This window comes from Falco cherrug, chromosome 3 (assembly GCF_023634085.1).
Source record: "Falco cherrug isolate bFalChe1 chromosome 3, bFalChe1.pri, whole genome shotgun sequence".
Taxonomy (NCBI): domain Eukaryota; kingdom Metazoa; phylum Chordata; class Aves; order Falconiformes; family Falconidae; genus Falco; species Falco cherrug.
This window is the reverse complement of record NC_073699.1, coordinates 66,888,715-66,916,225: the sequence shown is the minus strand read 5'-3', so window position 1 is coordinate 66,916,225 and position 27,511 is coordinate 66,888,715. Positions and strand designations below refer to the sequence as shown.

Below are 27,511 nucleotides of genomic sequence, written 5' to 3'. Positions count from 1 at the left end.
ATTTATTTGTGTAGTAGTTATAGTAGAACTGTTAAGTCAGGCTTTATCTTACTTTACTAGCACCTTCATCAGTAGTAAATATTTTAAACTGGATGACAGCTTGCTTAGATTAAATAAATAGTAAACTTCAAATTCACTTCCATGCAGCTGGTATTTTAGCTTGGTGCTGGCACTAGATATATAATTTTTCTTCTTTGTCTTCCAACCTGTAGAATTAAGAAACCGGTGTCCAGCTTTAAAGTTTTTTTATTCTGCACCAGGGAAAGAGTATTGAGAAAGCTGAGTGTTAGTCTCATAATTTCACTGTACATAGATCTTGTTCTATAGGATTAATATACACAAATGGTTAAAGTCCTGGAATACAAAGTGTTTCTTAAGGAATCTGCTATTCATTGGGATAAAGAAATCTGGCCAACATACTAGAAAGATCATTTTATAAAAAAAATTTTTTTTTTCAAATTTCACTCTTTTCTTTGGTTAGGATTTATAATTTATTGACTCCAAATAGACATTACTTTTTTAAAACATTAATTTGCCTACAGTACCCAGACAAATAGCTGACTTACTGCAATATCCATTTTTTCTGTTTATAACACTTAACCAGAAAACATTTATTAGAATAATTCTTTTATTTTTAGCTAACTGCATATTCAACATGAAAATTCAGCTTGCTCTAGTAAAGTGGCACAGATGAAGTTAAGTTGATATTATTAAGATTTTTGTGTCTATAAAAACTAAAACCTTGCTTATAATTTAATTTGTGCCACCAGGGCACTGAAAATCGTCAAGATTTATTTATTCTGACCTGTTACTGTGGGACCCAGAGACATTTCTGCACCAGCTTAAGCGGGTAAGTAATGCCATTGAGGAATCTGCAGCACATGCCTCAATGAAAGCTGGCAACAGAGCATAAATACAGAATATATGATTGACTTTCAGAATTTCTATTGAAAGAAAATAGCAGAAATAAATGAAAATAACGCCATACAGCATTATACTCATGATGGAGGTTCTTAACTAGATTGAAGTACAAGCTGAAATGTTCTTCACACAGCAATCATATCTGCTGGCAGTTAGATAAATTTGCATAAAGTATCTTGGATTAACTTTTGCTAGCTTGTGAAAGAATGGATGTTTCTGCACTCAAACTGTTCCAAGTTGGTGTAGTGCTTCATTCCTGGTAATCAACAGAGGTCATGAGTCTAATTCTGCTTTCCCATGTGCTTTGTATAATTTTTATAATTATGAATACAAAGTGAATACAATTGGTATGATTCTTATTTCATTTGCATAGTTCGAAGCCTCAAGTGCTGATGCTTAATGAGTAAATATTTCAAATAGTGTCTAACAGTGACAGTTGTGTCACTAGACCCAGGAACTCAAGTGTTAACAAAACCCTGGTGCTACAAGATCAAGCAGTTGAAGAAGTTTGGGGATCATGACTTGCTTTTTTACACAAAAAACACAGAAAAAGAAGAAAGAAGTCAAGTATTTGAAAAGCATTAAGCATGGGTGGGTTTTTTTTTCAGCATTTCGACAGCATCCCTATTTATTTCCCTTTAGAGTAAAGGTGTCTATAAATCAAAACTCCACTGTGGTTATACTCTTTCATATGTGATTAAAGATGCTGTTGAGTGAGTAAAAGATCACATCAGGTTTGCAATGTACGAGGTGGCAAAATAATACTGGATAAACTTTATTTAGGACTTCACTTAGTCTCTGGTCACAGAACAGCAGTTCACTCCACCATGGTCTGAGTGGGGTGAAGGCAATTCTGTTTCAATCAGGGACAAAATTAAAAATAAAATTAAAAAAAAAAAAAAAGATTGATTGTGGGTAAGCAATGGCTGAGCTGTGATAAGGACCTGAGACCTCAGGAGACAGAGGAGGTTATAGCTCTCATTACAGAGGTCTTTTCTTGACGTGTTACCTTCATTGCATCCCTGGCAAATGGAAGACCCTAGAAATGATGATAAATCACCACTTATTTAATTTTTTTTATGTGCTTATTGTAATTATTTTATTCCTTTTGCCTTAAAATTTGGCTAAAGATTTCCTGTGACTGACATCTTTGAAACAGATGAGAAATAACTCTTGCAGACTGCACAGCGTTATCGGTGCTTTCTTTATTGGCAGTCACTGAAACATACTGACAGAAAAGCAGTAATACTAGGGATATTATATTGGAAACTTCACATGGTATGTAGCTACAGGATATTCCTACAAGTGGGTGCAGTGCTGAAATTTGTACCATGATTGCAGAGAACCTGAGACTGTGTTCCACCACTGTTACACATTGGCTAAGAACAGCCTGGTTGTCCCACAGGAAGATACTTGCCAGCTGGGGGAATCTGTTGCTTCTTGTTTCCTATAGTGTGAACATATATCCAACAGTTTTCAGAACTGAGTTCAAGGGATTTTTTTCTCTTAGTGTTCCCACATTCTATGACTCACACATACTCCTGCACTAAGCAAATAAAATTCATACTTTCAGAGAAAACTCCTCATACATTTTTTGGTAATGTTTAAAGGTTATTTAGGAATCGTCTAGTTTTATTTCACCTTTCTTAATGAACAGTTTAAGGATGATCTGTAGTTTCTTATATACAGTGCTTAGAGATGAATGTCTGAAGACTGAGAGTGCAGTATGAAATCTGAGGAGCAGAGAGTGAAGTCACTACTAATAGAAGAAGCATTAGAGTTGGAGATGCCACGCGGGAATTGTTGATGGTTAAAAAGGTGTTATTTCATACATTTGCTGTTAGGAAGAGAAAGCAATTGAAGCTGCATGTGTTGTAATTTACTTTCAAGTGAAAGAGCACTGAGAGAGCAGTGTGCTCAGTCAGTCCATTGGGCAGGTACGTACAGAGTTGCGCATACAACTGTCATCCCAGGTGGCTGCTCAAAACACAGCACTCAGCCGCACTGTTTTGCCGGTTGCCAACCACGTACCTAACAGCAGCAAAGCAGCCGCAGGAATTCTGCAATCTTTCTTTCTTTTCTTACAAACTTTTCCAAAGAAGTGTATACAGGGAAAGGATATGTTTCCAGTCTCTAGCACTCTGGAATGGATATTTGGGATGACTTTACAAAGGAATTGGAAGAGGCACTGGCAAAATTCCTTTTTTCTTCATACTGTATCCTTTGTCTTTTTCTGTCCAGATCTTTGTTTACCTATGGCCACTTGAGACACGGATCCATTTGTTTACTTGATCCTTTTCCAGACCTGTCTTCATTCCTTTGGTTCTTCTCTTTTCAGTTAAATCTGTCAGTACAACAGTTATTCAACCTTGAAGGGATTTTTTTTGAAGTTTGGATGAAGTATCAATCCACAGAAAGAGTTTAAGGAATTATTCTGGCCTCTTTATCATTTACTCAGACGGAAATTAAGGTCTGGTCCTGTCATCCTGTCATGCATATCTGCCTTTAAGTTCTTGGCCTGTTATTTTTCAGCCATTCTTGACTCCATGGAGCATTATAATGGGCATATATCAACATGAAATGTTAAAAGAAGATCAACAGACAATGACTTGGTTAAAAATTTGATTCCCATTAATATCTGTATATCAAGATCTTAAGATTTCTACAAATCTGAATGTGTATTTCTGTCTTGTTTCCAACCTGGCAAAATAAATTTTTGATAATTGACACTTAAAATATCTTCCAGGTCCCACACTTTGTAGAACGTAATGGGTTTAATTTAGGCTTCCTATACAGACACTACATAAAATGTTTTTTTCTCTTGTACTCTCCTATCTGTGATGATGCACTATATACCATTACTACTTGGTTACATCATCTTTGTATTGTCATTGCCAAAAATGATAATCTTGCCCTTTTCTGTCTTTCCCTTATGAAAGTATGAGGCATTTCTTTGTCGGCTGCAGCTCAGTGCAATACTTTTCACATTACCAGACCCCTGTAATGAAGCCTCCTACGCAACTACAAACTACTTGCTGATTCATTCTGCCTTGAGACATACTGGTAAGTAAATCTGTCTGCATGTGCTTCACACATCCTCCCAAACCACCTTATTAATAGTCAGTTCTTTAGGCTGAATTGCATTAAGGTGTAGCAATCCCTGATTTAAGGGTTTCTAAGTTTCCATTGAAATGTATTATCAGAATATTGGTTATTTTAAATGTAACACAATCAGAGATGATTGAATGTAGGCAAAAACTTAGAAGCAAAGTAAATCAACTTCTAAAAGCTTGGTGATGCAGAACTCAAGCAGTTAAACTTGGATCAACAATCTTAAAATATGACAAATTTACAATGCCAATTTAAATTAAAATATAAAATAATCTTAATTAGAGAGATCAGAAACTGATATTATTACTCTCATACACTATGTCTTTGCTACACATTTAGATAGAAAGTCAAAAGCCTTCAGCAGTGAAGAATTATGTGATGTAGAAACTGTTTAAATGAAAACTGGCCTTTATGGCAGAGCAGTGTTGCATGTTTATCTACATAAAGAATGACTATAGTTAAAATTACCTGGAATTCTTTTGTTCTGTGTTTATTTGCCTTTCAAAACTGTTGAATTGTAACATGAGCTTCTGTATATTTTGAAACTTATCATTATTTCCTCAGGAGTTTTATTTCAGGTAGGTGTTAAAATAGTACTAGTTTGACTGAAAATTTCCCATGCTATGCTCTGAATAGAATGGGAAATATTCTTTTGATGTTTGTAGTGACTTTTACATCCATAATGTGAATTATGCAGAGTTGCATAATTGCTTAATTGTTTTGGATTTTTTTCTTTCTTTCTTTTTTTTTTTTTTTAATTCATGACTACATTTGTGTTTCTGTCAGTCAATGATGATGGACCATTTGCTCAGGGGATACATTTTGCTAGCAACTCTGAATAAGAGTGGAATTTCATTAATAGCGCATTTAAATGCCAGATATACCATGAAGTACTCCCATATTTTAAATAGAGTGATCAACCTCTTCTCTAACAGCAGAGACAGAGCTTTTCTATTCTTAGCTAGCGTGATGATATCCATGCCACTCAGCACTTACTTCTATATTAATGTTCTTCTGCCTGCCAAAAGCAGCACGTTGCATAGATTTTTTTCAAGTCCCTATTCACCTGAAATAGCTGGCTTTCTATTTATCTCTGTCTCAGTTTAGAATGTGATTCATAGGTCTACAGTGAAAGATTATCAGCACATGGAAGCAAAAACTAATCCTGTGGGATCTTCATTCTTGGGCTCTTAGACTGAGCTCCCCAGAGCAAGAACTATCTCTGTATCTTACACAGTGTCAACCACACTGTCAGCACCTAATTAGAAAACAAGAGGATGGAGGAAGTGAAGCTGCCTTTTTCACACCTCTGTTGTGATTATCGACCTGCTAAATGCTGCTTTTCTTACTTTTTATATTCTGTGGTGAACTAAGTATTGCATACCCCTTCAGTAAAAAAGGCTAGGGAAAGAACCAAACCAGCCCTGTTGGGAGTAGAGCAGCTATCTCCTCTTCCTTTCTGAAGGAAAATTTTAGATCAAAAGGAATTATAGAATTGTGGAAAAGCCAGGCTGGAAGAGACATTCCAAATCATCTCATCCATCTCTGTGTTTTAAGGCAGCGTGTGTGTATCTGTATCATCCCTAACTGATTCCTATGTTGAAAATGCATGCATAATATTTTTGTGTAGTCATTTTAGCACTTAACCAGCTGTACAAGGAGATTTTTTCACCCTGCATCATATTTAACCTAGATATCTCTTTTTTAATACTGAGTTTATTCACTGTAGTCCTTCCCGCCTCATGCTGGCAGCCTTCAGTCATCCCTCAGTACTACTAAACAAACAGTTCTTTAAACTTTTCTTCTTAGTTCATGATTCTAATTTTCATCATTCTTGTTCTCATCAGAATTTTGTCCAGTTTGTTTATAACCTTATTAAAATAAGATACATAAAATGAAACGCATGTTCCGTCTTACCATTGCTAAATGAAGCAGAATAATACCACTTTTGTCTTCTATATGACTCTCTGTTAACATTCATGAGAAAATCTGTCTTTGGGAAACAATATGATGATATTTTTATTTTCATTTGTCTGACAATCAGAGCATCCAAATCCTTTTATTTAGCACTGGGGATTTCTTGGGTTCCCCCCCCACCCCTTCCCCGGCCTTTTCTTCATCTTGCTCCTTACCATTTTGAATGTTCAGTTGTTACTAAGAATAATGATGCTGTTATGTACTCTGGGTTACTTTGTTTGCATCAGAATATGCTATGTTAAGGAAAAAAATTGTAACGTTCAGTACCCATGAGGACTGCTGTGTTTTTCCCAAAGTAAGATGAAATTAGAAGGGTTGTTTTACATGTTCGCTATAAACATTGTTTGATGAACATGCATTGAGTGTCAGGGGGATATGATAGCTATTAACTGACTTGCTGTTGTGTGATAATTTGGAGATAACTCTCACTTCTCATTTGTTCATCTGCTGACCCAGCCTGCTGTCTGGGGAGATTTGCTGCTTGCCAGGGTAAACTAGGATGCTGCAGAGAGGTTTGCCCAGTCCTCCCATTCCTAATCCCTGCTGCTTTTCCACACATACACCAAAAAGGAGTCCAGGAGAGACCTGGAATACATCAGGTGTGACTATATGGTGCTGGGCGTGGTGGTCAAGGACATGGGTGGCTTAGGTGGTGTCTCTTTGATCCTGCTGAAGAAAGGAAAAGCCCTGGGAAGAGGGGGCAGGTACCGTCAGGACCCAGTTGCATGGCTGCTGTCAACAACAAGGTGTTACCTTTTATCACCATGGACCTTTTTTGATGATCAAAGACTGCTAGGAAGAGACAGGATCCACCTGAGCAAGGGGGAAAAAGCATCCTTGCCAGCAGGCTGGTGAGGGGAGCTTTAACAGGAAAGTGAGATGACAGCCCACCAGTGAGGAAGCGGACTGGGCTGTCAAGCAAATGGTGTGGGATTATGTGGGCAGGAAACACCTTGAAAACAATGAATCAGGGCACAAGGGTGACCATTCCAAGTATGTCCACACAAACAAGGAAATGCTGAGGGAACACATCATGGGGAATATACCTTTCCTGGGAAACAAGTACTTAGATCTCTGTGTTCAGTTGCAGGGCTACAAGCTCATTGGGACCACAGAGACACGGTGGAATGGCTCACATGACTGGAATGCTGCAGTGGCTGATACAGGATCTTTCAGAAGGACAAGCTGGAACAGTAGAGAAGGAGAGTTGCTCTTTATGTGAAAGAACAGTGGGAATGTGAGGTCTGCCTAGGGATGGATGATGAGCCAGCTGAGAACTCATGGATCAGGACTTGCAGGCAGATCAGCATAGGTGATGTTGTGGTATGTGTCTGCTGCTGACTGCTTGATCAGCGTGATCAGGCCTGATACAGATGAAGCCTCCATCAGACAACTGGAACAAGCTTCACATTCTGCGGTCCTCATGGGAGAGTTCAACCACTTGGTACCTGTAGAGTAGAAACACAGCAGGGCACAAACAATCTGGTAGGTTTCTGGCATGCGTTGATGGTAACTACCTCACTCAGGTGATTAAGCAGCTGAAGAGAGGAGGCACTCCGCTCAGCTTCAGACTTACAGAGAAGGAAGAACATGTTGGGTTTGTAAAGATCGGGGCAACCCTGATTGCAGTAGAGTTCATGGTCCCAAGAGAAAGGGATAAAGGCAAAAAAAGTAGGATCACAGCCCTGGGCTTCAGAAGAGCAGACTTTGACCCATTCAGAGATCTTGGAAGAATCCCAAGAGTGATGGAGAAAAGATTTTCAAGGAAAACCTACTTCATCGGTCCACCCAGACAAGTAGGAAATCAAGCAAAAATGTCAGACGGTCTGTACAGATGAACAAGAAGCTCCTGACCAAACTAAAACATAAAACAGAAGCATAGACGTGGTGGAAGCAGGGGCAATTGACCTGGAAGGAACCTTAAAACACTGTGCAGGCATGAATGGGTGCAGTTGGGAAAGCCAAAACTGACTTGGAGTGGAATCTAGTGGGTTAAAAAACATTTTTTGGGGGCATGTAGTCCCTGACTTCTATAACCCAAATATATTTTGTCATCTCAGCTACTCCTTCTTAATTCTATGCCACTGCAGCCACCACTGGGAAATTCAGCTTAACTAAAGTATTGTATCATCTCTAGTATCAACCATAATTTCTGTGACATCCAGTAGTTAAATCCAAATTCAAGAGTTTTGTAAGTTTGGTTTTTGTTTCTCAAAGTGTAAATGTGATTGATAAAGTTTTGAGATAATGGACTTTAGAAATCATTACACAATACAATTGCAGTGGAAACTGGAAAGCACACAGTGACAGCTTCAAAATTAAGGAGATAGTATTAATTTATCCAGGATAGACTGAATATTATTTTATTTGGGGAAATACATGTTAGGTTATGAAATGAACAGAGGTAGGTAAAAACAGAGGGTAAAAGGAATTACAGATTCAGACCGTTAAAATTCCAAATACTTTAAAGGAAATCACTAAGAGGTGATTAATATTTTAAGTTCTGAAATTTTCCCATCTGCAGAACCTCTTTCTGCTGCTTATATTTGTAATGATGAACCTTTCTTTCAGCTGTCCCGTCAGACAGGAATATAATTTATAACTTAATAAGGACAAAAATAAATGGAAAAGAAAGAACCAGTAAAAAATACTGATGATATATTGATTTCTTCCATTTTCTTACCTGGTACCAAGCTGCACAACAGGCTTATTTTGAAACAAACTGTATTTTCCCTTCCTTTTCAATATATTCTCAGTCCATAAAACAATCCATTAAAAGCAATAACTAGGATCTGAGATGCAGGGCAGCAGTTCCCCACAGTGCATCCTCATGCTGCACTCCTGGGCATTAAAATACTTTCAGGGCTGGGCAGCTTGGATGAGTACCCTGTCCATTGCTTTGGCACCCTTGGCTTTCCCTCCTGAGGAACATCGGTTCAAATAGTTGTCCTTAAGAGCCAGTTTGATTTTTCACACTCTTTCCCTTCCCCTCTCCCCTGACTTTTTTCTTCTGTGTGGCTTAAAGCATGATATCATCTGCTCTGCCTGAAGTCTGACCCTCAGGAGCCTCACGGAAGATATGAGCAGGCAGGCACAAACACACACACATGCCTGCGTGCTGTGACATACAGTTGCCAATATAGCATATACCTTCATCCACTGTAAGACAATATAGGTCATTAACAGTAAGTGAAGGTTGAGCACAACAATATCCTGTGTCACTCCTGTCTGCTCATTGAACTCTTATTGCTGGTAAATTCCCTTCATCATGAACTGATGAAATTCCCGGAGAGAATAAAATCTGAAATTCTGACCCATCTTATCTTCAAGACTCTCCTACAGATGAATCCTGGTGTAGTGCATTATATGCTTTTACCAGATGATTTCTTCCCCAACAACCAAATCCTCCTTGCTGGAAGTTTATGAATGTTTATACCTGAAGAGAGGATGATTTTCTCACCCTGTTAGCACTGTACTTTATCTCTCCCTCTCTTTGGCTTCTTTATTTTTTCTTTATTTTCCCTTTCCTTGCACTCTAGGTAAGTAAAGTTCAGATTAAAAGAGTAAAATAACAACAGAGAGTAGTGGAATATATGTAAACAAACTGGAATTGGCAGGTGAATTACAATTGTGTACTAAGTGTTTATAAGATCATGCAGAATTAATAATCGGTATAGAAAGATTCAACTAATTGTCACCATATAATTTAATATATATTTAAAGGGATGTTTTAAGGATATAGGAGTATAAATACTTTCATTTTAACTTTTAGGATCCAAATAGTTGCTATTAGAAAAAGAACATTCCTTTCAAACACAGCACTACTGCTGATTTCTGAGTCTGATTGTAGAATTGGTATCAGTAGCTCATTAGAAATTAAGATCTTTGCTGTTTGATAGCTATACATCTATGTTTCTCTATTTCATCCAAAAAAGGGCAAAAAAATTTTTATAGTAACTCGATAAATTTATGTGCTATGTACTAATATAATTGGAAGACGTCAATTTAGGAGCTAAGTATAATTCCATATTTAGCCTATTCAGGAAATGTGATGTGTTTTCTCAACTGAAAGTTGATTTCCTTGGTGAAAACAAGAGCCCTGGAGAAAGTTCATCTTCATAAAATTTTAAACCTCCTTTTCATCTGCAATTTGATTTGTCACTTTTATTTATTATTTATATTATATAATAATATTTATTATTATATTATATCTTATCCTATAATGAATAATATTTAACATAAGGAGAAGAATATTGTGATGCAGAGCTTCAGCAAACTTAGTGGAACCTGGGAACTTGTCTCTGCTGTAGAACAAAGTAATCTTTGCAGTTTTGACAAATCTGCCAAGGTCATTAGTTATTTCTGATGGAGAGCATTACTTCCTAAGGGTAGCTACTTTGAAGGTAGCTCCGTTAACATCAATTTGAGCAGTATGAGTTTGTCCTGACCTTGTATCTGGGAGCACATGGTAAAGGTCTGTGTGCTGGGATGGGTGAGGATAGGGTGTGACTCCCCATGTTTGGTGCTTGGCAGTGTGTGCACTTTCCTGCAGCAGCTGATGTGACTCTCTTTGTATAAAACCTGCTCAGGTAGTGTTTAACCTCTGCTAAGCCTTAAGCCTGAACAGAGATGCAGAAACATGCCAAGCCAGAACAGTGTTTCAATGCATCTTATTTTACTGTGCTGAATTTTACCTTTCTGAAGTTGCAGAACTGACTGTGGTTTTCTTTGCATACGGTTTTAAACCGGGAGGAATGCAGGAGGTTTACGTGTAGTTCAGAGTGAAACTCTGGGGCCTCGTATGAAATAAATCTGGGACTAGTGAAATTTGCAGCAAACGGTAATTAAAATATCATAGGTACTGATTTTAAAAATGAACATAATAGCTGAAAACAAGTACAGGTATCTAAGCAACTTTCCTCTGAGGAAAAAAACCCCAACTCATCCCATCAAAGGTCAAAAGAACAAAACAAAACAAAACAACAACAACAAAAATGGGTAGGACAGGAACCCAAAAGTAGAAAATCTGAAAAACCCTAGCCAAAAGAATGGGGACAAAACTTTTACATAACATTTGACTTTTAATTTCTAGTAGCAAGGGTAGAGGGGAAAAAAAAATTACACATTTTTATTTTTCCTCCAAAAAGAATATCTTAACTTCAACAGTTTCCCTGCTGCAGAAATTGGGTTTGATCTTTTAAATCATGGAAAGCTGGTTTACACTCTGTTATACCTCTATATTTCTGAGATTTACTTTCCAAGAAGAATATTGAAAGATTATGTTTTTTAAAAAATATGAAGGCTTATATTTTTTCTCTTTTAAATATCTAATAGCAAATAGAAATATGTATAGCTGCAAAATATGATGAGATAACATCGTACCAAAAGAGATGCTGGGAAGATATCACACACAGAGCACTTTACTAAGCAGAGGCAAATGTACCTACCGTGAGTGCTGTCACCTGCTCTAACCTTCTGTCCAGGAGGCAAGATGACACAGCCATGACAGGGGCAGCAGACAGCAGTGGCAGTGGCTGGATTGAGCAGCGGGCAGGGAAAGTCTACTCACAATGATAATTTTTTTTTAGCATTTCTGAAATATTCACACATGGTTTGTCACCTTGAGTTGTGCATGTGCAGGGGTGACAGTATGTGGGTGTGCTTTTTTCCCATAGAATTATTTCTCAGAGCAGGAGGTTCTCATCCCACGTGTACCAAGCTGAAAGCAAAGCAACTCTGTTCAGAAAGGTGCTAAATAAAGTTGAACAGAGGAGAGGGAGGATGAAACAACTATGCTGATGCCAGTATGAAAATAAAATGGGACAATGGCTTAAAACAAAAGCCTGAAACACTTTAGTGTACTTGGAAGATTTAATTAGAACTATGTAGGCCTAAGCCTCCACTGCTTGTGCTTTACATAATCAAGTTGTACAAGGTATCATACTGTCAGATAAAATACACATGCAAAGGAAAAAAATAAAATGTGTTGTGATGTCTGTGTTTGAAATTGGTTGTGACAGAATGAACAGTGGTCAAGAATCTCAAAACTTTCTAGTTTAATGTGGCTGTTCGTACATAGTTCTCAATACTAAAATATTGTTTATTATTTGTATACCAGCAAATTATATAAATATATCAAAATTTGTACCTGGAAATTCTCCACTGAAGTTGCAAGGCAACCTCAGCTTTATAATTGTATATAACTGTACCTATTATAGTATATTACACTATGTTGTAATATTATATATTACCAGAAACTGGGATCTAGTGTTTGGCAAATATAACATACAAAGTTAACTAAAATTATAAGACAGAAGGGATTTCATGATTTTGGTGGAAAACTTTATATCTCTTTGTTCACAGTTCACCATATGTGCAACGTACTTTTTTCTAGCAAATATACAGCAGAGCTGCAGGGAAGAAGGCTAGTTGTTATACCATCCTGGCTGGCTGCCCTTTGGGTCATGCGGCAATCATCTGGAAGGTGGGAGGTAGCATCATCATACACATGATTTCCCTAATAAACACATTTAGGTGGAAGAAACATCTGGAGTTCAGGGTAGCATTGGCATGAAATGAATAGGACAGCAAGGATGGGCCCAGGAGCAAACGGGGAGACTTCAAGGCTCCTTAAGGAGAATGTGGGTAGCAGCTGGGCTTGCTCATAGCAGAAGACAGCAAAGACTGCAATGAAGAAGACAAGACTTCTCAGGGAAGAATATGTGGTTTATTGCAAAGCAGGCAGTTGCTGGTCTGAAAAGAGGCACAGATGGAAAGGATCTGACCTCTAAGAATATGACGTACAAGATGGAGAACTGGTTTCAATCACCTTTTCATTTACCCCTCTTCGCTAGCAGATCTGAATCTGAAACTGTGGATCTGAATCTGACATGAAGAAAAAAATTACTCATTCTAGTGTAGTGACTTTTGAGGGACTGCATTTCAAGACATATTTTGCAAGTGTATAGTCCCACCATAGTAGTCATTTAGTCTAATTCGAATACCACTTAGACTTCCATAAGTAAATTCTTGCTGGAACTAGCACAGTATCTTAAATGATTATCCAGCCTTGTCAGCCATCTTCAGTAATAGAAATTTAGCTGTCTTTGGCAAGCTGTCCAAGAAGTTAATTAGCTTCACTTTGTTGTACCTTCTGTTTAGTAAATTTATCTCTTTCCTGTCCTTGTCTGTCATTAACTTTCTGTCTCCTTGATTGCAGTCTGCATAGATCTTCAAGTTCTTCATTAATTTTTTTTTAGGCAAACTCACTAGACACAGTTCCTTTTGTCTTTCAGCATTTTAATGTTTTAATCATACTTCTGGTCTCCAAAGGCAGAGAGAATGTAGTTTTTCTGTGCTGTGCTCCATTGATAAAAAATCGGAGACTAGACTTTTTCATTTAGCATTTCATAGAGACTGCACAAGTCTCAGAGATCACAGACTTCCACAGTGAAGTCTCTATCCTGTCAACATGAATGGAATCACTTTTTCCTAGATTTAGGGTAGTATACTTGCCCACATGAAAGCCTACTACTTTGCACCCGGCTTAGGAGGTGAGCTAGGCCACCCTGTGCTAATGATTTCTGCAGTATCTATGATTTTGACAACCCTGGCACTACCATTATCCAAAGCAATGAAGTTTACCAGCATTTTTTTCCCTAGAGTTTTGATAAAGATTTTATATCAAGGAGAATCTAAATCTAGCTCAGTCTAAGGGCATATTCAATTCCACCTAGAGTGCTACTGCAACAGTCGTCTCCTATGAATCTGGGTACAGCCTCATTTTAAAACCTTTTTTTATAAACAGATTTTGGTGCATTTAATGACTAATTTTTGCTATGTAATTTTGGTTTTCTGTCTCTGCTTCCAGTTGTTGCCATAGATAGAGGCAAACACATTAAAAATATATATTAGTGACTTTTTTCTTGACTTAAAGACATCTAATAAAAAAATTAACTAATCGAAGAACTTTAAATACTAGGCTTTTTACAGTGTAGAAAGAGCAATCTGATCATTAATCTTTTTCAACATTAAAGTCTTCCAAAAAATGACAGTGCTAGTCTAATTTATGAGAGATAGGCATTACAAAGCTGACTTTAGAAACCAAGTTGCTATTGAATCCTCTGAATATCAGAAACATTGACAATCTTTCTACTGATAATTCCCCCCCGCCCCCCACCCTCAATTTTTAAGCAGTGAATTCTATTGCTAAAACCAACAACACAGAGCTGGGGGATTTCAGTCAAAACTATTTAAGATACAGTATTTTCTATGGTTTATACATGTTGGAAGTCTTAAATTTGCCTGGAAGTCTCCTTTCATGCCACAGCCTGACTATCACACAGGTTTTTCCCAAGTAGAGAATATGAATGGATAATAATTTTTTTATTTAAGTGGCAAGGTCTGTGAATGGGAGAACTGTAGTTCATAAGATGGAATGTCTTTTAACATCACTTACTAATGCATGTCCTGAGGGTCACATCAAACCATTTTCTTATTATAATTAGTGTGAAAGCAGAACAAGACTATCACAAATTTAATTAGACAGGCCCTACAATTTATGCTGTTGAATATGTCCTGAAACTGTTAATAAAAGGACCACGTACTCAAAATGTATAGAAATAGCCTTCTTGCAATGTCATTGCAGACTCACAGTTCCATAAAGATTGTTTTGTCTAAACACGCACAAAAATATGGTCTGGTCATAGATAGGTATAAATGATATTTTTCAGTATTTTAAATGATTCAAATACCTTTCTGCTGTAAGTCAATTTCATTAATATTTGCTATACAGAAATTATTGATACTAAACTTACCTTGAATTAATTATAAGCAAGTTTTTATTCTTTGTGTTTTTCAACAAATGCTTTTGAGACACAAAGTAATCCTGTGTTTACCAAGCCTGGAGGAAACATTGCTTTTACTTGCCCTTATAAAATTGGACATTCAGTGCAGCAAATGATATGGGATAGGATTAAAGCAGATCAGGTAGATATCATTGCTCTGTGCAGCTCCTCAGGAAAGCAACACTTTGGTTCAGTTTTCAAGGAGTATACACTGCTGGGTTGCTCTGATCAGGCAAACTCCATGATTGTCATTCAAAATGTTACAGCTTCTGACATTGCAATGTACCACTGCGTAGCTACTGGAAGAAGCAAAACCTATGTGATGAGTTTTTACTGTGGCTAATAAGTAAAAGAGAAAGTTGTAGACATTTTCACAGTAAGAGCTTCTGAGACATTAGCACTGTTACCATATGAAATAACTCTTCAGTAACATGTGAAGATTTATTTGAACACCACATTCTGATTAGCAGCATGTAAAAGACAGCAAAGTTAACAAATAATCTTGTTTCCACAAAAAGAAGCTGGTTTTAAACTGGTCTGGTCTTGTTATAAGACTTTAGACCTGCTTGTGAGAAACTGGTTTGATGTTAGGAAGCAGACCCTTTGAAAGAGGGGAGAGGTCCCAAGTTTGCAGGTAGAGGTGGGCAGGAGGGGAATTTCCCATTAGCACAGTGCACTGCAGGGTCCTGAGGGCGAGAACTAGCCTTCAATGAAGGCCAAGAGCTGAAAATGTAAAAATTTGTAAGCTGGCCTCTACCTTATTTATGTAAGGAGGTTTTTTATGGGGAGCTGAGGGGCTGCCTAGGTTGTGCTGTGATTATCATCGCAGTTTGATTAGAATGGCAGCTTAGGTCCCCACACATAGACACTTAAAATTTCTCAAATTGTGAGCTGAATCCCACCTTTACTTCTGTTTCCTGTTATGATTGAAAAAAAGAAAAGACTCAGTTTTGGTTCTTCTCTATAGAATGTATTTTGAAGAGATGGTTCTCGTACCACCCTTGTCCTTTTGTCGCAGCATTCAGTCCAGCTTCTGTTGTACTGCTTTTGTTCCTGGTGTGGGAAAATTACTTGGTGGAGTGGGGGGAATTAGAGAAAACTGGGACCTAATAGAAATGTAGTATTCCAGAAAGCTTTTTAGGATAAAATACAACTATGGCTTTCAGAATGATTGACATGCACGGAATGTACTTTACCACGGCTCCCTAAGCAACACCCCCTGCCATCTCAGCACCTGCTGGTAGGAGTAACAGAGGGTGGAGCGGAGTGGAGACCCCACAGCCAGGCTCTGTAGAGCTCCCTGCAGGAATGGGGACCTGGTGGGCTGATAAGCTGCATAGCACTTGTCAGATAAAGAATATATGAGATGTCCACTGCTGAGCCAACCATTGTAGCAAAGTGACCCTCCTCAGATGAAATCATCTCACTGCAATACTGATGCACAACTCCATCCCAAAGTTACCTGCCTCCAAGGTACTACTACACCTCACCAGATATTTGATACCAATAACTAACAAAAATAGGTATGACTAGAGTCACTTAAGCTCCATCTAAATTTAAAGAAAATGAATGTGTTCTGGTGAATTAAATCTAAAGAGGGGAAATTGTCTAAACTCCTGAAATACCACACATTGATTTAGTGTCACAAGGTTAGGTCAAGCTGACCCACCCTCTAAAGCTCTAAGTTCTGGCTGACAAGCTGATAAGGTGTCACGACCCCCATACATGCACAGAAACTTAGTTGAAAGTAGGACAAAGATAATTGTGGCAGTGGGAGATCACAACCCCCAACTCAGATAGCGCCCCCGAAAGAGGGCACCCCCCCCGGTTGGGGAGCATGTGTAGCTAGTGAAAAACTTCAGCAGTGCTGTCTAAGGATGTGTGCTAATTTACATTGGAAGCCAGAAACTTGTAACCTCTCCTGTGTATGATAAATGTGCAGTGTACTATAAAGCATAAAAAGTGGACAACTGAGGGGAGAAGTTAGGGAAGACTCCATCGTAACTCCTGGGATCAGTGGAGGGGCTGAACCTGCCTTCTCCCCCACAGGGACGCCTGTTGGGTGAGAACTTTATTCTATGACTAATCCACGCTAGCTGTTACTAAGTGTATTGTAAGCTTGCTTTGCAATCAGTGTATTACCACTGGCAATCTTTGAACCTTACTCTGTCACAAACCTGTATTTTGTATAATAAAAGTGTTCAGCTGATGTTCCTTTTATATAAGTCTCAGGAGATTTGAGTAGTTGTGATAAGGGATGTGACTCAGTGACGCTGTCAGCGGGGGTCCCTGGATCGGTCGGTGGAATCACCCTCTGACACAGTGGGCTGTCAAAACGCAGGTAGCGGACAGGCTGGTCAGACACGGGGGTCTCGCCTTTCTTGGGAAACTGACAGGCTGGTCAAATATAAAGGGTTCAAAGAACCCCCCCTTCTTAATGTGACACCTGGTAATATATGAGTGTTAGTAGACATCCCTTTGACAGTACTAAGAGCTGCAGCATGGGGTATAAAAACATCAGAGTATGCTTAATCTGTTATATGGTTAATTAAGAAGTGGCAAATGTGCTCAGGGAAAAAAGTGCTGATCTGCTTTGCTCTGAATACTTGCCACAAAAGTCCATCAAATTGAGCAGAACGTGAGAAGAGATACCAGGACCAAATTTCTCTTACTTCTGACAATTTTAAACATTCAAATTTTAAAATGTTGACTATATTCATATAATCATGTGTATCCAAATTGTAGAGCAAAAATTTTTTCTGTTTACTCCAAGTGAGTTGCAAAAAATACAACTTTAAGAATTACCAGTCCTACCTATACAAACTATCTTTTCTCCAAAAAATTTTAATTTTCATGCTTCTTTTGCTCTTGAAACAAATACTATTTACATTTTTTTGTTCTAACAATGCCGGTATAGTTATACTTGTTTATTGGAGGAAGAAAAGGTATAAAACCATTGAAGAAGCTGAAGTGCAGTATGATTCAGAAAACACCCCATTATCTCACTTTTAATTCCTCACTCCGTGTTATGAAGCAAATTTGATTTATTTTTCATTAATACCAAAGGAAGCAAAGTGTCAAGGGTTTCCAATTTTTTCTCTGATGTTTGGAACTGTTTCATAACATGCAATATTTCCAGTCAGATATGGAGAATCACTAAGGGGAAAGATGCACCAGGCCATGCATCAGCTCCCACTGCACCCTGTGCCATAGCCAGGAAGGTCTCTCACAAACTTACGAGTGACTTACTGTGCTTGATGCAACAGCTGTGGCTCAAAAACCAAGTGGTGACAGAAACTTGCTGTGCTCTTGCTCTTCTTTGTTTGTTCTGTCAGTTCAGTCACATCATTTTCTTTGGCTTAGCATTACAGCGATGCCACACTGTAGCTTGGATTTGATACCAAACTCCTCCAATGTTTTTAGCCTGTTGGCGTGATTCTGCATGGGTACTGCAAATCTTCTCACCTTGCCCAGTTTCAGAGATGTTTTGAAATACTGAGTCTAGGAGCTGGGAGGATAGCTGCATTGTAAACAGTAATAAGGAAAACACTGTTTAGATTCAGGGAGAGTAAGAAGAAAGATAAGAATCTTTGTGGGTTTGGGCTTTTGTTGTTTTACTTATTTTTTTTTGAGAAACTGTTGGTAAGAGGACCCCACAAATTTTTGAAAAGGAGGAATCTTGAGTGAAAGGAGGTAGAAATAAAGCACAGTGTTATTTGCAGAACTGGTAATAGCTCCAAAACTGCTGAAAGAAGCAGATTTCCTCGTAAAATTACATTCACCTTTAGACAAGAAGCAAACCAGCATGGAATTCCTATGAAGAAAAAAGAGAGAGAGGAGGGAATGGGTTTTCAAGTGTGGGGAAAGCCTGTGTTATTCTTGCAGTTGTATCAGTAAAAGAGCAGGCTGCATTTGGCACTTTCAAACATTAATGAAAATAAAACCATGAGATTATTCATTATCACAATGTCCATTCTATCCCACAAAATATTGTGATTGTTGCTTTTTAGTAACAGGAATTTCCATGTGAAGTGGGAGTTCTGCAAATCTTTTATGTCCTCAAAACCTGGAACACATAAAGCAACATGTGTAAAGTAATGTAGCCTTTGTTGGAAAATACAGAAAAAGGTGGCTGAATATTACATAATAATATAATGTGTTCAAGAAACTTGATTAATTTCTGATGTGTTCTTCACCATATTGCTCCTAAAAATTCTCCTAGTATGGAGATCGGTCATGTCACCAGATTCCACATCTGAACTAATTTCAGATTTTTACTTACCATGCTTTTTCCTTTTATTAGATTTCTGTTTCTGAAGGAAGCAAGCAGAATTAAAATCCATGAATTGTTTTGGATTGGGAAAAAAGGGGAGATGTCATATGAAAGAACTTAATTAGTAGGGTTGAAAAATAAATGGTTAGTCCACCTGAAGACCTAACCATTTTTAGAAAGATACATTAAGTTTTTTCTTGCCTTAACAGAAAGTGAGATAGCAAGGTCTCTTACACAAGGCCAAACAGAAACATTTTGTGCTGCTGTTTGCTCTCACTAGAATTGAAAACAACAAGTTGGTGGTTGTATTTAAATGTATACTTAGGGGTCAGAATTACATTATGATTTGTACTAGCCCTTTCACCAGCTTTGTTGCCCTCCTCTGGGTGCATTCAAGGACTGTAATGTCCTCCTTCAGCTGCGGGCCCAGAGCTGCAGGCAGTACTGCAGGTGAGGCCGCACCAGCGCTGAGCACAGGGCCATGATCCCCTCCTGTGCCCGGCTGGCTCTGCTGTGTGTGATGCCCCCAGGGTGCGGGTTGCCCCCTCGGCTGCTAGGGCACTGCTGGGGCCTATTAAGGCTGCTGCCGACCAGCACCCCCCACCTCTGTCTGCAGGGCTGCTCTCCAGCCACTCTTCTCCCAGTTTATACTTGTGCCCAGCATTACTCCATCCCAAGTACAGAATCCAGCATTTGCTCCCTTCATCCACTGTCACAGCACAAACAAGCTGCAACAAGGCTTCTACCAGCAGTCAGATCCTACTGTCTGCACTGTTTCTCCTTCTTCCAGAGGCCAGACCACACCACTCCTTCTCTGCTACATCCAGGTTCTTCCTTCTTCAAACTCCTCCTCCATCCAACCTCCTCCCAGACTCCTCAGGGCTATTTAACCAGTCAGCAGGGATGAGCTACAGCTGCACATCATCCATGTCAATCAACCCACTGCCGCTGAAGCAAGGCCACAGCTGCATGTTATCAATGTCAATCAACCTACTGCCTTCATTCCTCTGTAATCCACTAGGCAGGTGATTTTATCGTAGAAGGATATGAAGTTAGACAGGACTTTCCCTTTGTGAACCCATGCTGCTTGTGCCTTTAAGTCTTTCAGTAGCCCCCAGTAAGATCTTCATGGCACCCAGATGAAAAGCAGGGCACTACTTGTCCAGTCATTGAGGGTTATACAGTCCTGAGCTGGGAGGAGACAGCAATACTTCTGTGCCATTAAAAACAGAAGAAAACGTTGTGGTAGGGGGTGAGAAGAAGCAGGGCTGGAGTGAAATTGTATCTTCCTTCTTCCTTCTTGAATTCATCCAGTATGAACACAAGATATCAGACCATGTTTGTGGGTCTCTACTCAACAAATCACCTTTCTCTGGGCATGGATGCATTCATGCTGGATTTTTGCCTTTCAGTTGTAGGCAAAACTATTTCAGTGATGTCTAGTTAGCATACTATACGTGCCAGTCTAGCAAGGCATGTGACAAACTGCATGAAAATCTTTAAAGTGCAGTTCAGATCTCTTGTTAAAACAAACAACTGTCTGGTCCATCAGTGCTTCCACCTCAAAACCAAAGTCAGTGCACTGGAGGTTGGAAACCTTTCTGCAAAAAAAAATCACAGTCTTGCAGAGAAAAAGCCAAGGTTATGAAGATGGGGAAGGTAGGAACACATTGCCTAATACTTAACAATCAGAAATTGTACTGATGCTGAAAATACACTTAATAGCCTCCCATTAGCATATTGCCTTTTATGAGAATACAAGAACTAAAGGAGGCACATGACAAGCCTCTGACACATTTCTGCAAAATCTTGAATGTTACGTTATAAAGTCAGTAATTATAAAAAGTTTTGTATAGTTAAAGGAAACAAATGCCTCAGGATGGCATTGCTCACTTCAAATGAGAAAAGGCAAAAGGGCTTTGAGTTGTTGTCAGTTCTAAAAAAGAAATCTATTTTTGTCATCCAAATTTAACTGACAGCTGATAATCTCAGCCTTCAAACTCATTAACTCATAGATGATTATCTTGACCTGATAAAACTAAAGGTGAAACTTCAGGAAAAGAAAAATGAGGTCTGGAGTGTTTAGACTGAAGGGTGGGGACGCTGCTGAATTCTGGAATTCTGTCCAGATGCACCCATCACCATGATGATAGTTAAATACGAGATTCTTGCTTTTTTTTTTTTTCGTTGTTGCTTAGAGGATGTTTTCTCCTTATTTCTGTGAGTACTTACTGGCACAGGTAATTATTTCTGTGGTATGTAACTAGATACTTGGAAAAAAAGACATTATAATTTCTCCTGAATTTGGACATAGCTATAAGCACCACTCTGCCATTTTAAGTACACAGCAGTTTAAAACATGCTGGAAGTAGAGTGATTTCATATGCAGTTGTAATGCAAAAGGCATCAGTTCTTGTTATCAGGGAGCCTTCTCTATTATGTTACACACTTTCAGCAGCATAAACTTCCGAACTTTCTTTCTTTTTTCTTTCCAATAAAATAAGATTGGGATTCAATCAGAAGATTCTTTTTTTAATGAGTATTTTTTGTTAACCTTTCCCACGAGCACATTAATACTAAAGAGGTGTGCCTGAGCAAGTCTCATCTGGTATTCAGGAGAGCAAGATAAGAAGCTGTGAACCTTTTTGATCCAGGAGAAGAAAAGCCATCTGGTGATGGCCTGGCAGCTGGGTAGCTGGGATTACTGTCCTTCGTGTTACTGATTGTTTTCCTTTGCCTATGAACTGAGCATGTAAATTTCTTGTCTACTCAGAATGAAAGCTCTGTGTGGCAGCTGTGGTTTCATATTCAGATGCTATCCTTCTCTGTGCAGTGAGCAGAAGATTAAAGATGGACTAACCTAAAGACAGCTGTTAAGTCCCTGTTTACTAGTGAATTGCTAGTGCTTATGTGAAACACAAGAAACATGTTTATGGCCATAAGATATGACCACCATCTCTTGTAGTAAATAATACAAGAGGCATTGCTCTTTTCCATCCCAGGGCATCCTCACTTTTCTGTACCTTTTGTATGGTTTTACTCCTACATGTTGAGAAACTGAAGAACATGCAGGAAATATTTCTTCTTTGCTAGGTAACTGGTCAGTGTCACACCCAGTGCTTGCCTCATCGAAATGTTACTGACACATAGGGTCATTCGAGACCACTAGAAGTTGGTAAGATTACCTGGCTATGATGTTTTCTGTAGTAGCTGATATTGCTAGCCACAAATACATTATGTACAGAAACATTGATTACCTATTATTTGTGTTTGCTTGCTTTTTGTACTATTGGTCTCAAGTCTCCAGAGCACTACTCAAAAAGGTGCAACAGAGAAGCAGCAAGCAGGGTACTGTGGAGGGCTGCAAAAAGCTGTCTTGTTCTGTGGTTGCATGCACTTTTTTTTTTTTTTTTTTTTAATGCGAGCACTAAACAAGTTCAGAATTGTGACAAGAGAAAAATTTATAAGTGTTTTAAATGCATGATAACTGTACTGAGGACTTGTGTTGTGGGTTCTCTGTGTGACTTTATTACCTCTCTTCTTTCTCTAGCCTTTTTCCCCTCAAAAATGAGAATATAACATTAACTTTCTGCAAACTTGAGAAAACCGTAAGAATATTTTGACTTATACTTTGAAGACACTGTCTTGCCAGTCTCTACCCTTTAGTTATTACATGTTGCTCCTTAGCTTCAATTGAATATGACTCCATACTGAAGAAGTCAATGCATTATAAGCGAAGTTACTAAAATATAATTTTTCCTGCCTTGGTTGTAATTCTCAAAGAGAGGATTTTTGCTTAGGCTACAACAAATAAGGTGCGTTTCCTGTCATCCACCTTCAAAGCATGTACAGTAGTACTAGGTTATTACAAACAAGTGATCACAATGGGAGAAATTGTTGTGGAAATATTTTGTTAAAAAGTGAACAGATTTATTTTAGAATTAGAGAAGAAAATAACTGTGTGCAGCACTGAATAGAAAACCTCTTGAGGACTGAAGTATCTTCCCGGTACTCTGAAAAATATCCTGTTGCTCATGGAAGTATTGAATGATTTTTAGGTATCTCTTATGGAAAAAACTTTACAATGCCAAGTTAAGTAGTCTGAGTGCTTTTATTATCCATATATCAAGTCACTTATGTATTGACTGCTTTCTCACCAGAGGAAGGAAGGAGACAGAAACAGATTATACAAGGCACCACTTTTTTTTTCATACCACTGTGCTGTGTTCACTCACCTTTGGTCATCTCAGTCACAACTTTCATAAGAGCTAAGCAAAGAAGACATGGTTGTGAGGGTTGAATACCGAGCATGAGCTGTCAGTGAACAATGTCTCTAAATAATCATTGGTTTTCAACTTTGTCACAAAAAGTTCATGCTGGTTTTTAGAAAAATACTAATCATATTTATTACAATTGTATTTTAGCAACTTGGGATCACAAATGGTTTATTATCTACATAGATGGAGGAATTTCTGCTGATGTCTTACTGATAGTCTTTCCACTGACCTGCATCACCACTGCTTATTGCAAAAAGTGAGTAACAAACCAACTTGCTTAATATACTGAAGCAAGTGAGTACAAAGGTTTTAACAGCTTATCCTACTATCCTCCTCAAAAAAAATTAAAACACAAGTAGTTGTGGAAATTAAATTTGCTTGCCAAAATTTTAAACTTGAAAAACCTGATTCTACAGCCTATGAAAAAGTGACATTTTCTTTCCCCCCACTTTTTTCACAATAAGAGAAAAAATGGCTTATTCAAGTTCCTTAGTCAGCTAAATGCTTACAGTGGTATTAGCTGAAACTTCAGGCCAAGAGTGATTTGTCAGGAATAACATAAACCTAGGCATAGGTTGCTCCTGTTACTCACATAGAGAAGGAAGGGTGACACCCTGAACTTTTCTATATCTTCTAGCATTACTTGTCTTCTGACTTTATGTTCCAAATTTGCTCACAGCTGGATCCAAAATAATAGGTTAAACCGTTATCTGTTTACTGTATTCCTTGCCAAATATACACTAATCTGATCCAGAATATCTGCTTCCAATGAACAGAAATAGTGAGCAGAAAAAAATATTTCTTCCCCTACCACAATATATGAGGCGGCTGGAACTTGTTGGCAATATATTGTTGTATTTTTCTGTGAATCAAAGGGCCTTTTTATCTGTGTCCAGGCTTTTACAAAACACTGCTAATCTCACGCCTGTTAGTTTGCAAGTCAGAGGAAAGACTACTTGGATTTTTACTGTATTTATTGGTTTCAGGGGGAAAATAAGCAATACCAGCAATATGTCTTGTATGCTGGAATTAGGTATTTTGGACTATACTATCATGTATGATGCAGTTCCCTGCAATATGTTTCTGACTTAATGTGTGTCATCTGAAGGGAGATGCAGAGGTTCACAGAGGCCTTATCAAAACCTTTGTACTCTACTCAGATGCCAGTAAGAGCAGCTGGACAGCTGAAGCACTCATATTTTGCACTGTGCATTTCTTAAGACCTTTCTCTTCTGTATCTGCTCTTTGTATATCACTTGAATATTATAGTCTAATCTTAAACTATAAAGACAAAAAAATTGGAGTATTTAAAAGTATGATTATCCCTAGTCACTATTTTTTTGATGAAGATTCATTAATGTTTTACAGCTACATTTAGAGGCTCAGCTGTGTCCATGTTATTAACAAATCAGCTCTCTTTTGGTTTGGTAGCATTTGTATTATTTGTGTATTATTCATACCTTTTTTCCTCAAGTGACTACTTGTAAAACTGAGACAAAAAATTGTATCCTGTGATACCCTTTGCCTTTATTTCTTCTAGTTCAGCTTCACTAATTCATTGGGACAGCTGTTTCAGTGATTCTCTGTTCTTTTTGGATTGTAACAATCAGTGTTTGGAGCTCTGAGCCTTTTTCCCCCCTTAATAATGCTATTCAAGGCCTAAAGTTTAGAGGTTGAAAGATAGGAACCAACATCACTGTCGCTACCTTGCCTCTTCATACCCTAAGTTGGGTATGTTACGCTGTGCTTAGGGAAATGGCTCCATTCTCACTGTGGATGTGAGAATGGCCTCACACCTGTCTCCTCTCAGGTGGCACTTCTGTATTATCCAGCGATGAGCTCCACTGTCAGTATGTCCTTATAAAGGTCTCTGACCTCCTGCCATTTCTATTTCTCTCATTCTGATTGTTGGGTCCCTGTTTGTATCAGAGTGAAGCTCTTCTGAGGGTGACCATAGGCTAGGGACTAGCTATTTGTTTCAGAAACCACCGTTCCTCCCATGCCAGTTAACCAAGGCACCATCACATTAAGTTGTCTTAATGACACGACTAATTCTTAGCCTGGTCAATAACTTCAGAGTAATTCTTGTTTTCACTGACATAGGAGATACTACTTCAGTGTCTGATGTATGTGAGGGGAAGGGGCATTCCACTGGTGCTTTACCAGGCAGCTGATGTGGGACACCTGGGAAATATATTCAAAGTAGAACTTCTTTTTTCATATGAGGTGAACCTGAAATGTATATGTAGAAAACAGGAAGACAAAAAATATTTTAATTGATGGTTGAATAGTTCCTTGTAATAAACCAGCATATTAGGAAAATCTGCCATTTTATTTCCTTTTCAAAGTTGTAGCCTTTTTAAGAAAAGTCTTTCAATTTTTTTTTCTTTTTTTTTTTTTTCCCTAATGTTCTTCTAGCCTGCTAACTGTTATAGAAGATCCAGTTTTCATGGAACATGGAAGAAGAGAGGAATCATCACTCTGGCAGAAAGAGGAGATTTACGACAACTGCAGAAATGTCTCACACAAACCCAAGAAAAAATCATTAGATGCCTTCTTAAGAATGAAGTAGTGAAAACACAGGCCTTGTATTTGACTTTATTCTCTTTGCACCAGTGAGATGTAGAAGGTCAAACTGGCTATGCAGAACACTGCCTGGGCTGCTTTGGCTGGACACCTAGCCTGGGCCAGGTTATATCAGGTGTGTCTATGTTGGATTGCAGCCTGCAGCATTAACGTATCCTTTGATTCATATGTAGAGTTAAAGATTATTTGTACTTCTGCAATTTAATTTTTTTACCCAGTAGATGTACTCTTAAGTAAGAATTTTAGAACAGCTCTGATACGTGGAATAGAACTGCATATGTTTACATAAAGTTAATTTGGTCTGAGAAATCTGTGTCTAAGAAGCCTAAGTGAGAGGTTGAGAAAGAAAATGTGCTCAATGTAGTGTAATTCCATGATTTTTGCATCTCAAATTGAAAGGTCTATAGAATAATAAATTCCCAAGGCTTCCCACACAGGTGGTGTTATTTTGCTGCCGGGCAAACAGTACTATTCAGCAGACAAAAGCAAATATATCAAGGATCCTTCAACCTAGATTTAAAAGTATGAACAGAAGCTTGCTATCTGACAGCTGTGTGATTTTACAGGCTTCTTGCCACTTACTACAGCTAGTTCAGTATTACCTATTTGGGGATGGAATAGATGTGTAGCCCTTGCTCTCCTCCCTCCCTTTTCCCCCCCAACCTTTCCCCCCATGTCCAGGAGAAAAAAAACCATGAAGACTGTCACTGTCAGGTTATATTTAATAATAATTTATTATAAGGTTTCATTGCACCAAAAAAAAAAAAAAAAAAAAAAAGAGAACATGGGAGATACATGAATAAATGATGCAAAGCAGAAAAAGCGTGATTGAGAACATTTACAACATATTACACATACATATGGAGTTGTATGTGTGCATATGTATATATTCTGCTGAAACCTACAGAAGAAACCACACAGAAATTGAACAAATAGACATAAAATAAAATCCTTCAACAAACGGAACTAGAAGGCAGACCTGAGAATTAGGATCTACACATCTTTTGGCCTTTTACAAATCTGCTGTATTACTGAGGACAAAATCCCAGTAGATGAAGGTGTTACTATGACAGCATTACTATGACAGCTGAGAGTCATAGAATCATTTAGGCTGGAAAACACCGTTGAGATCATGAAGTCCAACCATCAACCTAGGACTGCTAATTCCATCACTAAACCGTGTCCCTAAGCACTGCATCTACATATTTTGAACAACTCCAGGGCTGGTGATTCCACCACCTCCCTGGGTAGCCTGTTCCAATGCTTCAAAAACCCTTTCAGTGAAGAAATTTTCCCTAACACCCAAACTAAACCTCCCCTGGCACAACTCGAGGCCGTTTCCTCTTGTCCTGTCACTTGTTATCTGGGAGAAGAGACCGACCCCCACCTGCCTAGAGCAGTAAGATCCCCCCCGAGTCTCCTCCAGACTGAACAACCTCAGTTCCCTCAGCCGCTCCTCGTAAGACTTGTAATGATGTATGTCTGCATACTACAAACCGTGTGCCTGGCCTACTTATGCT

The 27,511-nt window shown here is 38.4% G+C and overlaps 1 protein-coding gene across 1 annotated transcript in view; it reads left to right on the top strand.

The window, feature by feature from the left end:
- The window catches only part of CD226 (CD226 molecule), a 29,576-nt gene extending 2,976 nt beyond the window's left edge, over nucleotides 1-26,600 (top strand). Inside the window, 3 exon segments of the mRNA XM_027798957.2 lie at nucleotides 14,843-15,181; nucleotides 23,553-23,661; nucleotides 25,824-26,600. Coding sequence (XP_027654758.2) covers nucleotides 14,843-15,181; nucleotides 23,553-23,661; nucleotides 25,824-25,977 — 602 coding nt within the window. The 3' untranslated portion in view covers nucleotides 25,978-26,600.
- Nucleotides 26,601-27,511: the final 911 nt, after the last annotated feature.